Source organism: Mycosarcoma maydis, chromosome 2 (assembly GCF_000328475.2).
Source record: "Mycosarcoma maydis chromosome 2, whole genome shotgun sequence".
Classification (NCBI taxonomy): domain Eukaryota; kingdom Fungi; phylum Basidiomycota; class Ustilaginomycetes; order Ustilaginales; genus Mycosarcoma; species Mycosarcoma maydis.
Genome location: NC_026479.1, coordinates 185,984 through 199,697, shown reverse-complemented (window position 1 = coordinate 199,697; position 13,714 = coordinate 185,984). Strand labels below are relative to the sequence as shown.

The 13,714-nt window shown below is 53.7% G+C and overlaps 4 protein-coding genes across 4 annotated transcripts in view; 1 reads left to right on the top strand and 3 right to left on the bottom strand.

Annotated features, from left to right (window-relative positions):
* Positions 1-1,667, bottom strand: part of UMAG_15053 (uncharacterized protein) — a gene marked incomplete at both ends in the record, with an annotated part of 7,974 nt that extends 6,307 nt beyond the window's left edge. The window contains 2 exons of the mRNA XM_011389210.1: positions 16-1,053; positions 1,140-1,667. Of these exons, the coding sequence (XP_011387512.1) occupies positions 16-1,053; positions 1,140-1,667 (1,566 nt within the window). The remainder of the gene's footprint in view (positions 1-15; positions 1,054-1,139) is intronic.
* A 3,670-nt stretch (positions 1,668-5,337) lies between these two features.
* Positions 5,338-8,157, bottom strand: UMAG_00887 (uncharacterized protein; the record flags this gene model as incomplete). Its single annotated transcript, XM_011388603.1, has 1 exon — positions 5,338-8,157. One exon carries the CDS (start codon positions 8,155-8,157, stop codon positions 5,338-5,340), a length of 2,820 nt encoding a protein of 939 aa, XP_011386905.1.
* Positions 8,158-9,166: 1,009 nt separating this feature from the next.
* Positions 9,167-11,302, top strand: UMAG_00886 (uncharacterized protein; the record flags this gene model as incomplete). The annotated part of the gene is made up of 1 exon (XM_011388602.1): positions 9,167-11,302. The coding sequence occupies one exon, from the start codon at positions 9,167-9,169 to the stop codon at positions 11,300-11,302; it is 2,136 nt and encodes a 711-aa protein (XP_011386904.1).
* Positions 11,303-11,777: 475 nt separating this feature from the next.
* Positions 11,778-12,626, bottom strand: UMAG_00885 (uncharacterized protein; the record flags this gene model as incomplete). The annotated part of the gene is made up of 1 exon (XM_011388601.1): positions 11,778-12,626. One exon carries the CDS (start codon positions 12,624-12,626, stop codon positions 11,778-11,780), a length of 849 nt encoding a protein of 282 aa, XP_011386903.1.
* Positions 12,627-13,714: the final 1,088 nt, after the last annotated feature.

The window sequence follows — 13,714 nt, the reverse complement described above, 5'->3', positions numbered from 1 at the left end:
GTCGACATCAAAGACGATGCCATCGAGCAAGACACGACCCAGAGGAGTGTCGGTGATAGCCTTGGCGGCGCCCTGTAGACGAATCTCGGTTCCGTTGCTGAGGGTAAGGTAGGTCTGGAAGTTCTCGAGCTCCTTGCGTGCAGCAGCGGTGTTGTTGGCGAGCGTCAGCGTCGAAGGAGGGAGGGTGAGGTCGAGCGTACCTGCAGTCTGGCCAGCGCTAACGAGCGAGAGCTGGGTGGTGGTGTTGGAGTAGGCAGAGTTGATGGTAGCCACTTGCGCACCCTGGAAGAGGATCGTGAAGGTGTTGGCCGTGTTGACGATGGAGAGCGAGAAACCAAAGGGCAGACCGAGCACGGCCGAGAGCGCGCTCGAGAAGGCGGTTGGTTCATAAGCGGTCTCGGGTGTGTAGACGAGAGCAAGCGAGCCGATGCTGATGCTCTTGATCGGGTTGATGGGCTGGGGGGCCTTAAGAGGTACGGCGAGCTCGAGAGCAGTGATACCGGTGCTGAGCCAGCCAACGTAGTCGCCGTTAGCCTGTTGAACCGAGCTACCGCGCGCCTGTACGGGCAAACTTTCTCCGTTAATGTAGCCGGTGAAGAGCTTTCCGAGCAAGTCGAGTGCGGTGGCGTTGTCGTTGTGGGGTATAAGTCGACCGCTGAGGGTGATGACGTTGCGACCTGAAGAGACATTGAGGTTGGAAGTCGTAGCAGGACCGAGGTACAGGCCTTGGTAGTAGAGACCAAGGTTGAGCGTGCCAAGCTGAACACCGAATGGCGAGGGATTGACAAGGGAAGTGGTGACTGAGACCGAGATACCACCTGCAGGGTCATCGCCGGGAAGCTGGAAGTCAAGAATCTCGACATCTTCAAAGTTGTTGAAACCTTTGATGATGATGTGCTTGTTGAAGACAAGATTCTTGTAGGTGGGTAAAAACGAGAAGGCCTCTGCATGCACGCTGGAGCAATTGAGCTTCCATGTGAATTCAGGTTGAGAGATGAGGAACTTGGCAAACTCGCTGAAGCCTTCGACGTCGTTGATCTCAAAGTTGGTGGCCTGAAAGATAGCAAGGAAGCAAGAAGAGTGAGCGCGAGTGCATGTTGAGGGTGCAAAGTGGAATGGTAAGGAGAAAAGATACATACCTGCTTGATGCGTGCGTGACCTGCCGCGGCACCAATGTAGTCGAGACGGAACTGGCCCAGATTGACCTCGGTCAAGGTCTCTGGCGAAGCGACTTGGCCAGGTTGAGGTGGCAGGACCCAGTAGACCTGAACGGGCTCACGAAAGAAGAGATGGGCAGGGAAGATGCCGACCTTCTTGGTCTGACCTTCGAGGGTGAGCGGGAAGGATGTGTTGCCGGGGGAGGTAATGTTGGACTGGTCTACGTGAAGCACGGCTGTGTGAAGAGCGTGGTTGGCGACAGCGTAGAGTACGGGCAGCAGCGTGATGGCGAGGACGACGAGCAGGACACCGGGAGCGAGAAAGAGACAGCAGTAGCCAAGTTTCCTGGAGAAGTATTTTTTCTCGTAAGGGCTGCCGCGAGCGCGAATGAAACCGATGGGTTGACCGGGTTGGTAGAAGCCAGCCGCAGCGGGTGTGTCCGATTCGACGCTCTGAGCAGCAGAACGTCGACGGAGGTTCTCTCGGGAGCCGTAGCCGTTGTCCGCCATTTTGAAGGGACTCAGCTCCCTAGCAGGAGTTGCGGGATGATCAAGGACGAAAGAAGCAATGCGGTTGGCAAGCTTAGGTGGTACAAGGGAAAAGGGCGACGACGGTGAGATGGATCACCGAAGGTAGCTACGACGACGATGCTTGATGTCGACGATGCTGCCTGTGAGGTCGAGGCTAGTAGACTTGGTTTTGAGGTCCCAGAAGGGTGGGGGAGGGTAGACGGCTATACTCAAAGGCCTAGATGACGAAGAGTCACCCACACCAGACAAAGCACGAGAGCAAGGATGGAAGGGGCTGGTAGGCGGATAGAGGGTCGTGGAGCTCGTTGACACGATCAGAAAAGGTTGGAGACGGAGAGGGGGGATATGTTGGTAACGACCGTGTTGGGCGGGTCGATGGTGGTGTTGGCGGGAGATGGTGACGAGGAGCGGAGGATGAGGTAAGGGAAAGCGAAGGAGAGATGATGGCGTACATGCAATTAATGACGGTTGACAGTCACGAATGCGACTACGGCGTTGGCTAGACGAATTCAAGCTGAGGCGTGTGTCGAGGAGCAAGAGGAGCAAGGGCGGAAGGGGAAATCCAGAGGCCAAAGGTGAGAGGTCAGAAATGGATCCGGGGTGCGGATTGCCAAGGCTTGGGGTAGAACGGCCGAGGTGAACCAGAAAGGCTTTTTGCCATTCGAACGCCATCGACGAGGACAGAAAGCGTCCGGCGGTGTAGAGGTGGGATTGAGGCATGCATCGCCAGAGGGGAATCACACGAGACAGCCCGCTATGGCAGACCTAGGCTCGAGTGACGCCACAACAGGGCGGAGAAGCATGGCAGCAAGATAGGCAGAGGCAAGGGCGATCCCATCCGATTCATGGCAGCGGCAGATTCACACTGGATACACAAGCAGACATAGGCCAGAACAGGGCGGGCAAACTCATGACTTGGTGCGTTGCGCAAGCACTGTCAGAACGCTTTGTGCCATAAGCGGATGCTGCTGCTGCTGCTGCTGCTGCTGCTGCTGCTGCTGCTGGGCGTTTTAAACGAACAAGACAGCGATCAAGACCAAGAAAAGCACAGATCGTTTGCTGAAGAAAGAAAGATTAAAGGCAAAGGTGATTGGCGGAGGCGGAGGTAGGGGATTGGACAAATCTCAAATAAAATCTGATTTGCAGGAGCGTGGTGCAGATGCGGCCATACACGGCGGTGGCGGCTGAGAAGTCAACCAAAGCGGATGGAGAGCCAAGTGCGTGCTAGCTATGTAGTCTTGATAGGCAAGAGTACAGTCACGAGTGTGTGAGCGGAGTGAGAGGGGCATGGCGTCCAAGCAGGGCAGTCACGAGTGAGGCTAGCGAGGCTCGAGCGGACAGATGGATTCAGTGTTCAAGTGCACCAAGCACTGCACGCTAAGCGAGCCCAAAGACAGATCAGGAAAGGATCTGTGTACCCGCGCTTTGGCCCTTCTCTCTGTGTGATTGGTGCAGTCGAATTTGAAATCTGGATGGTTGTTTGCACCCCTGTGCTGCCAAACCATTCGTGATTGTTTGTTTTCAATCATGATTTTGACGTTGAACAAGTTGGTGGAAAATTCACTGATCGCATTTCGCTTTCCGAGCCAGAGGAGCAGTGCAGAGCCACGAGTGAGGCACAAGCACCAAACGTGAATGCAAAGGCAGCTTTTTCTGCTCATACCGGCGCGCGCCACAAAACCAACCCGTCAGATGATTCGTGACTGTACGCGCACGTCTCTTCCAACCACGAATCACGAATCGCGAATCACACGGCTGTTGCCTACTACACGCTTCGGTAACTTTTCTGCTACATGTGAGAGATACGAAGCCAAAAAGAGCACCAAGCTTTGTGCCGCTCGGATCATCGGATCAGAAACCAGTACAAGGGTAGGATGGTTGTTGCCAACCTACGGTATCTGCGTGAACGTAGTCGGTCCAACCTGTCAGGGCAGTGAAATCGAGTGACGCCTTGCAGCTTCACCCAGAGTTGAGCTGGCCAGAATCATGAATGCAGGTTCGTGTTTTGTTTGACCAGAATAAGTTAGGTTCTATAAAAAAAACACAAATTGCGGGGCAACAAATGCGGCGCCCTTTTGCAGCCGCAGTAGCAGTAGCATGCTGGGAACTGATTTTGCATCACAGTTTCAGTGCCTGAATTCGTGGTTTTTCCGTCGTCAACACGGCAAGAGCTCTTGGCGAGTACTTTGTCAGGCCAAATAATTTCAGCACGTTACTCGATTCGACAACTCAAAAGGATCGACGTTACAGGGGCTACATTTGCAGTTCTCTGGTCCAGTGCCTGAGCTTGGCACCTTAGCAAATCAGCAGTCAAAAACAGGCCGCCCGACTTCGATGCGGAGTTGAAATCACGAATGTTCTTCCATTAAAGCCAGTGACACTGAATCTCCATCAACTTACAGAGTTTCGCGCTGGTCGCTGCCTGAAGTTGCAGAGTCGAGCGTCGCGCATCAAGAATCGAGTGTCGAGCAGCTAGAATCGCACCTGCCAGTCAGCCGTTGCCGCGAATCATGGGCTCTTGGATCGATGCCAACAGCGTGTGATATTGCGAGCTACCTCAATAGCACAGCACCAACAACGACAACAACAACAACAACACCAACAACGACACCAACAACGACAACAACAACAACAACGATGCCACAACCAGTCACGCGGCAGGACAACTGAGCAAGAGTCATGAACGTCTTTTTATTGCAGGCCGCGACCTCGCTTAAAAGCACTCCGCCGCTGAAATTTTGATTGCGCCCATGATTCGCGCTTCTTTGTATCAACGAGCTAAGTTAAGTTGATTCTTGTACGCGTCACTGCATGCAACTGCAAACTTGCATGGGAACCAACCATTCCTCTCGATTTCCGCTGCACCCAAGCTGTCAAGGTTCGAGCAACTTGACGATTCACGATTGCCCCGCAAACGCAGTTCCGCTTCCATGGTCGAGTCGAGTCGCTCCACACGATCGCCCTCCAGTCACGATTCAAGCTGCAGTGTACAGTATCTTGGTTGCCTCCCCACATGTCCTGTACCTTGAACCATAATTGAGCTTGTTTTCAAGATCTAGCTTACTCACGTGACATAAAAATTCCACTCGTCATGATCAGCTCTATCTTATTCATCTAGTATTCGTGAACGATTGATTCTCCGCAATCAAGAATCGTGAATCGCCGTTTTGAGTTCGAGTTGCTTTCTACCGTGCAATTCAATCTCCGCCACGTTTTCACGCCCCTCGGCTTCCGCACCCAAGCAACTCAAACCCAAACACGAATTCCATTCACGATTCAGCCCTCAACCGTCACGAGTCATGAGTCGGCCAACTCCGAAGCCTCCCCAGCCTCCTCAGCCTCTGCCCTTCAAACGCATCCCTCCATCGCCGCCTGCTACCAACAGGTCGTGTCACTCCAAGCATGTCACGCTCACGACTTTTGTTAGTGTGAACGGCATCAGCCGTTTCCTGCTGGCACATGCCCCAACTAACGCCTTGCTGTGCGTTTACTGTCTCGTTTCCACATCCATGTCCGCTGTAACCATAGATCATACACGCTTCTACAACTTTGCACCGAGCTCATCCAGAATCGCACAGCATTGACAGAGAAACATGAAACCGAATGCAAAGATACAGTAGTAGACCGGAACGTAAAACCATGGCTACTCTTAATCCCTCTTGCCGAGCATAAAGGCTCCCTTGACTGGAAGGTTGCGTAGTTGCAGAGCGCCTAGACCCGAATTCCAGATCTTGGCACGGCTGGTACCTTCGATGCCCACCAAGGCTCCTTGGCCAGTCACGAGCCTCCAGGTGAAGGATCGGAAGATAGGTCCACGTCCAGGCAGCACTGTGAACGGAACGTCCTTGAGTACGGCTCGAAGCAATTTGCGCTCTCCCTTGGGATCGGTCGGATCGATCAACGTCTCAGCGGGTGCAAACTCGTACGGTCGCACCCGTCCAAACGCTTTCTCGGGCAGGGGTTCCGGCAGAGGCGGCACCGGCTCTGGCTCTGGCTCTGGCTCTACCTTCTTGCGATCATCCTCCTTGAGACTGTCATACACCTGCTCGCCTTCGTCTACAGAGCCGTCCAGGAATGCCAGTCTCTTGAGGTTATTCAAACCACGATCATCCAAGTTGGACCGGCTCCAGCCTTGATTCGTCTCCACTCGAGCTCGCTTGCGCATGCTTGGTGGTAGACCGTCGTACACCAAAATATCCGGCCACATATGCGTGATCTTGACATCAATTTTGCTAAGCTCGCCAGGCATGTTCATCTCGCCTATCACGGTGCCGCTGCACAGAAGCTTGTCCTTCTCGAATGGGTGCGGTGTGATCTTGAGATCGTTGATCGTCACATTCTTGATGAGCTCGGTCACTTCGGCGCCCGGAAAGGAGATGGGTAGATCCACCAGACGAAGCGCAGAGTCCATCCAGTCTGGCAGTTCTGATCCATCGCCCGGAAGCTGCTCAGCTGCTTGACTAAGACTATCCCGCTCCGATTGCTGCACAGACTTGACCTTTTTGCGCATCGGCGATCCACCTCGTACGTACACCGTGTTGGCTTCGCCACGCAGAAAGCGACTCAAAAAGTTACTTAGCGCAGCTTGTTGAGGTGTATCGCTAAGTGTCGAGCTGTGTGCTACCCTTTCCTGCCCGGAATATTCGGCTGTGACTTCATCGGCACCAGCCTCGAGCGAGATCTGTTGCTCGGGCAGACTTCCCAAGATCCGCGCGTGGTCCTCGCCTTGCGGTGGCGGCACAACACGGCCGATAATGCCAACCTCGACCACCTTTTGTCCCGTCAGCGCGAATGGCTCCGTGGCAACAGCGGCCATCAAGACCGCAGCATCTGGCTCAGCGTCGACATCTTGCAAGACAAAGTCCTTGTCGTGCTTGGCACGCTTGGGCGTGGCCGGGGAAGAAGCATCGACTGGAAGGTAGATACCAAACGGCAGGCTGTACCACACGTTGCCCTGAAGCACTTTGCCCAAAGGATTCATCGCTTGTCCCTTGGCCCTGAGTCCGAGCGCACGCATGCCCATTGAAGATAGAGTGCTGTCCTTGTCGTCGCCATCGTTGCCGATCTCGAAAAACTCGTAGCCGTCTACTTTGAGCAGCTCATCCGGGTTGGTACTGTTGTCCAGCTTGGGCACCTTTTCGCGCATAGGGCTTCGAATACGCTGCTGCCCAATGTCGATGCGACGCGGAACGTCAAAGAAGCCAGCCTTGCGGCCGTGCTTGATGCCGTGGATCTCGGATTTGGCGAGTCCACGTACGCGCAAGCTCGCGATCTTGACATCGAGCTGCGCCACACCTTTTCGGATGGCGTGCTGCGCATAGTCGAGGATGTAGGGAGCAGGGACGACCGGCTTGAGCAGAACCGTGAGATTCAAGGGGCTCATGTTTTGTCGCGCTGCCCGTGTGCTGTGGTTGCCGAGGATGGGCGGGTGAACATTGTCGCTGCCATCGCTGTCGCCCTCAATCTTACGATTCAAGCGAGGTAAGGGCAACACGAGAGGATCCAGGTGGAAGCCAAGCATGTCTCGCGGGTCGAATTCGGGAGAAGATGTCAGACTGGCAGCTGCTAGCGTCTGTGACTCCCAGGCAGCTCCGATCTCCGAGAGCCGAACCTCGCCAACATCGACTTGAACACCGGCCACTTTACCCACAGCCCATTCGACGAATTTGCGCTCCTTGTTTTTCCACCATCCTTGCTCGCCGCGCTGTCCCAGCCAAAGATCTAGTGCATGATCGGGGTCGAGACCAAGACGAGCATCGACACGGACCAGAATGCCCTCATCTGAGATGTTGAGCAGCTGCAGACGATCAGGCCCTTTCAGCAGCAGCGACTCGTCAAGGATGCGCGACTGAGCCTCTGGACTCGGTGACTTGAGCGTAACCATGTACAGATGCGACACTGCTACGATGATGAGAATAAGCACAAGCACGAGTAGCGCGGCGACGGAGTAAAGCGAGCGCATAATGTAGGGATGTTCATGCCTCCAGGCGGCAAACGAAGCAGCCGAAGAGGTGTGGATCGAGTTCCTGCGAGAGGCGGATGCGGCAGCAGCGATTCTTCGTTGTTTGCGACGACGCATGAGCTTTGCAGAGTATGCCTTGTCACCTCCCCACAGTTTCGAAATGTTCAGCCAAGCACGATCGAGCGGGCCAATTGCATTGCCACTCGGGCCATTTCGTGTAGGCCCGCCCAAGAGCGAACTCCGTTCCTGCTCGCCCTGGCCTGGAGACAGGCCAGTCTCGAGCTGTTCATCGTCTACATCAGCATCGAGACCCTCGGCTTCAGCATCGCTATCGGGATAGATGGGCTTCCTTCCGTGACGTAGAGGTTGCTGCGAGGATGAGACGCGCCTTTCCAGCGCAGGAGCTTGCGGACTTTCGTTGGATGGTCTGGGGCTGTGGGACTCACTCGCAGCTGCGCCATCCGTCCGAGACAGCGCGGTGTGTGATTTGCTCGCCTCTTCCGCCATATTGCAGCGATCAATCCTTGCTGTACCAGTATCAACGCTAGTAATCCAAAGGCTCGCTGTGTCCAGAGTGTGGTCCTATCCCTGACGCTAAACAAGTCTAGGGTGCAAAAAAGCCGACCGTGCTCACGGCTTGACTCGATCTGGCGCCAAATGTTGCTAAAGGGGTTGATGTTGGTCAGCCGGACGTGGTAATGATCAAAGAGGTATGTGCTAACTTAAGTTGGAACCGATGTTAGCCCAGCAAATCACGAATCGTGTGGAGCAGAGCAGACAACATTGACGATGCAGGGGTCTCGGATGCGTATGCGTTTGGGCACACGAGCAGCCATGTTGACCAAGTTGAGAGGATGAGGCAATTCGGCAGCCAAGAGCGTCGATTTGTGCTCCCAATTCACGATTCACGCTTCGTGATTGAATCTCGGCTCTGCAGCTGCTCCAGCTCAGCCTCAATTGTGGGGAGAGATACCAAATCCAATCGGGCTTTGAACACATATATCGGGCAAGTGTTTTCCTTTTCCATTCACGATCCACGATTTTGTCTTTGTACTCTGCTTCACCCTGTCCCATGCTATGCTAGATCTTAGATCTTGACCGAGAAGGATGTAACTACCATTCACGATTGTGCAAGTCAATCGTGATTGTGAGGATTACGGCAACTTGTTTGCCAAATGTCGAGATGCATCAATATCATGCCTGTGTTGTACGGCCAATTGCAGCAAGCCAAATTCGGCTACCTGGTATCACGGATTTTGTGCTAAAGAACACAAGAAGCACTCTTCACTCGTGACTGCCGATAGTGAGAAACACAGATTGCTTCGGGAGATTATACGTTGGCCTTGTTGCATGCCTCATATTTGCCATTTGAAAGGGATCGTACTAGCAGTCTTCCAGTCCCTCAAAAACAAGACGAGGATAAGGGACCGAGTGTTGTCCAATTCGTGTCGATCTATCTGTTTGATGTTACTCGTCGAACAGCGTTGGCCCAATACAAGTCACTTGCATAGCCGTCATGCTCCAAGTACCTTCACCTTCGGAAACGAGGTTTGTTCGTTCTTTGTACGACGTCGATCGCACCAAGCCTTCGCCATTCGGATGGAAGCGATGCTCAAGAGCGTCGCGTCGCTACGTTCGCCGGATGGGTCTGGTCGAGTCGTTCTTCAACACCATGGCCACGTTGCACGAGGGCCGAACCGACATTTTTTACCGACTTCCTCTCAGCTGCCCTGCTAAGGCTTACGAACAGCTCGTACGTCGCTTGCCCCTCGTCTGGGCACTACTATGCCGTCGGCACCCTCTGCTCGGTTCGTACGTCGACACTTTGACACCAGACGGCGCTTCTCTAGATCCTCGAGAAGCTGCATCAAGACGGCACACCGGCGAAGCTGCACAAGATGGCACTAGCTCGTTTGAGCCCCACTTTATTTTTGACATCCCGAACTCAGCTTCTGATCTACTAGAGCAAGCTTCGCAACGACTAGTCTGGCTTCCCACCACATGGCGAGAAGAATTACTGCTGCAACAAGATAGCCGCTCCGAATCGTCTCGCAACGATGCAGTCATAGCGTGGCTTGATCGATATGTGTGGAACGGCAAAAGGCGCTTCCTCGATCAACATGCTCCTTATGGAATGTCAAGACTTGTTATCCTTCCGCCATCATCAACGGAAACCGCTACAGATGATCACGTCAGCTTGGATCTGGTGCTCTGTACCGCGCATTGCATCTCGGATGGTCTCAGCATTTCAAGCCTCGCTGGGGAATTGTTGCAGGCCCTTGTTTCGCTCCAGCTTCCTGCCGAAATCCCCGAACTTGTCCCACAGGCTGAGACAACCACAGACGTGGCTGGCGCAACTATGGCATTCTACGCAACGATCAGCCAAGATGTAAAACAGTGTCTGTTGCACGGTCTCTTATCCGCTCCCCAGCCCGATGCACGGAGGGATGGGGATTTTGCGTTGAACGAAGCTCACTTTGTTCCGCTACTTCCTCCGTCAATAGAAGCCTCGTACCCCGAATTGCTGCCTACCATTTCCCCGGCACCGTCACAGGACTCCTCTCTATCCGGCTCTCGCCTTGCTAGGCTGCGCTGGTTTTGGACGATTCGTCGCGTCATTCTTCAGATTCGAGCGGCCAATGCCGAAAAAGAGATCCTCTCCGACTTCAGAGCGAATCGTGCTGAGAAAGAGGTCGAGGAGCCATGGTGGGGCGCGCAGACGAAATGGTCTGTGGTTCGTCTCTCATCCCAACACACATGTGCTCTGACACGACTGGCCAAGCTCAAGCGTATCAGGGTGGGTTCACTTCTCTATGCTGTGGCCGCTTGTGCACTCAACACTCTCGAGACCAAATATGTCTCGAGCCAAAGTCAGCGCGAATCACCTACGGCCACAGTGATGGGCTTTCCCTATTCTGTGTCCAGGTTCCTCGATACTCGAGCAGCTGGCGACACTTTGCAGCGTGCGCACGTCCAGGATCCTCTGCTGCCTCCTTCGAAGCTCGGTGTCAAGCTCGGCTTTAACGGCGTCGCACTTCCACCTGCGGAGCTCTTCTCGCTTCCGACAACGTCTGTTTCTGATGCTATCCCATTGAACGCTTTCCAAGTGGCTCAACTGTGGCAAACAGCGCGACAGGTGCAAAAACAGTTGAATGACATCTTCAACGAACCTCGATTCATGCATGCCGATGGCTTTCTCACAGGTCTGGAGCGGGAGATGCGCTTCCGAAAGAACGGCGTCAAGGACGTCTTTGAGGTGTTTAAGGATGACGAGCTCGACGAGGTGGCAGGCCAGGACGAGCGTCGACCTGGTCTCGCAAAGAAGAACATGCAGGGTCCTGGATCTTCGCTCAACTTCAGCATGGTCGGACTCTTGGATACGGTGCTTCCATCCAGGCTCACATTGCCTTTGGAAACGTTCAAGGACACCCAAGATGCCTGCGTAGAGGTGCGAGATGGCTTAATGTTTGGCGTTCGCACAAGAGCGGGCGAAGCCTTTGGCACATCGTTCACCTTTCGTGGACAGCTCAATTTGGAGCTCGGCCACGACACTGTCGTATGGGATACAGACAAGGTGGACGAGTATCTAGCGTTGATGAAGTACATTGTCGAGGCCATCGTTGCTTTCGAGCAGCGTCCACACCGCCGTTGACATGTTTTCGCGCAGTGTCTAAAGATGTAGTGAGCGTGACATTAACTTAAAGAGTTTAAAGAGGATCATGTTGGTACTTTTCAAGGATTGTGAATTGTGAATCACGAATGAATGTTTGTCATGTTGCAGTAGCCACCATCCGAGACATGAGGTGTGTTGTTCTTGGCATAACAGAGCTTATTTGATTTCCCCAAACAGAGTCTTGTGCGGGCAATCGAACAGCTCTGGCAGTTGTCGTCTAGCTAGACGTGCTTTCTTGGGCAAGTTGACCAATTCACGATCCTTTGCAAAGTGCATTCCTGCGCCTTTTCCAATAACTGATCGCTGTAGGGTATCGTGTATTTCGAGCTGTGCAGATTGTGCCACGGACTTGTCGCCGGAGATGCGCGCTGACAGTTTGCGTGAGCTCTGGCAAGTTGCGGAATCGACTGCGCCACACAGATCTAGTTTTGTGCACCTGCTTGATGAAAAAGGATCAGATAACGATTGTCTCGCTGTCGTTGATCAGTGGACCATTCGGGCAGAGTCCGATCTGGTTTCCATTGTCGTCCTTGATGCAGAGATGTTGCTTGTCACCCAACAGACCCGGAATGTCGATCTGAGGCAGCTGTGCCGAGTTGAGCAGCGGCAGCAGATCTGTCGGCTTCGGTAGAGCAGGCACCTTGAGAATCGATGTGACGCCACCGATCACCGAGGTGACCTCTTGCACTACATCAGTGGGTTGCGGCAGAGCGTTGGCAAGAATCGACCAGGGATTGATGACACCTTGTGTTGCAAACGCTGCGATGGTGGCGCTCGACGTCCTCGTGACATCGAGACCTGCATCATCTTTCGTCACGTACACCACGGGTGTCGGAGTGGCCGTGGCAGCGACAGCAAGCGCAGAGCTGAGGTCGCTCTGGATTTGGGCCAGGTTCTTCATCAGCATTGTGGGGATCGCGTTGAGAGCTCCCTGAGCCAGATGCGCTAGCACCTCGGCCTCAGGAGGAACTGTAGGTGTAGGTACATTCACGTTGATAGACATGGTAGCGTCCGGAACCAAGTCTTGCAGCGCCGCAGGCAACGAGGGCGACGGAATAGTCGTGGGTATCAAGCTCGTCACACCGTCGACGACCGAGGTGATGATGCTGACAATCTCGCCTGCGATGGGTGGAATAGTAGGTGACGGAACAAGATCGTCGAGGTTGATCAAAGGAACCGTTGGTGATGCTTCAAGAGACAAAACCATGGCCAGACGCTTTTCCAGAGGTGCAGCCCATGTCGACGAGATCGCCAACGCTGCTACCAACGCTGTCGTCGAGCCTGTGAGCAGAGCTGCCTTCATTGTTAGTTTGCTGTAGATGTGCTAGTATGTGATCAGACAAGGTTCGGATTGGTGGTGAAGAGGACAGTCTGGTTGATACTGTTGGCAATGGCCAAAGCAATACCAAGGGGAAAGAGGATGCAGATGGGGCTAGGGCGCGGGAAAAGTAAACAAATGCGGGGGAAGCCTCACAGCAATCTCTTTTGCCATACCTCTACCTCTTTTATTCGACTCTTGCGTCCTCTGCCCTCGGAGTGATCATCCTTGTAGAAGAGTTCCCCACGTTGGGAAAGTGTCTCAAGCATGCAGTAAGTCCAAGTGGCTTGTTTCAGAAGACCACGGTCAACAGCATATGTATCGCACCTTGCATTTTCGGCAAATGGTTCCTGACATGGCTGTACGTCTGAAGCAGTAGCATGGTTGCTCTCAAACGCACTGGCAGACGTGTGGCTAGCAGGATACCTGTAGCCTGGATGATCACATTCGAGTCCATCATCGGCAAAGCTTCAAACGAGCCTCTGTTATAGGTCCGCTTCGGGGCCACAGACCATCTTGTGAGCCTAGTCAAACCTCCGCTCGAAGCAATGCTCGGTAAGCGAACTGCTCTTGACTCCCTATGTTAAAGACGAAAGCAGAACTGACTCTTGGATGTGATTGTAGCAACATACACCAGCTCTCCGCAGGATTTGCTAACGAACGAGCCAATCTGTCCGCAGGACGCACAGCGCGCAACGCATGAAGTGTGGCACATGTCACTCAACCGCATTCACGATTGTGTTTCTCAAACAGACGCGCAATTTGACATTCCTCGGAATTTCTTCACGCTCACGTCGGTCACCATTCCTCGATTTCTGCAATGCAACCTCGCGTGTGTGACAGCTTCATCTCGACTCTAGCTTGCCTGATAACTTAATCCACTATATCGGATGGTCGATCCAGCCGGCCGTGGCCTCCTTTGCAAGCTCGCCTTGTACCTTACGGGGGCCGATCATTCCAACAGACCTGGCTCCGTGAGACGAGTGTATGCTGTCGCAATTATCCAGCCGTAAGCTTTCTAGTCACTCACTCGTCATTCTACTTAATGTTGGCAGTATTAAGATGATGGAGCC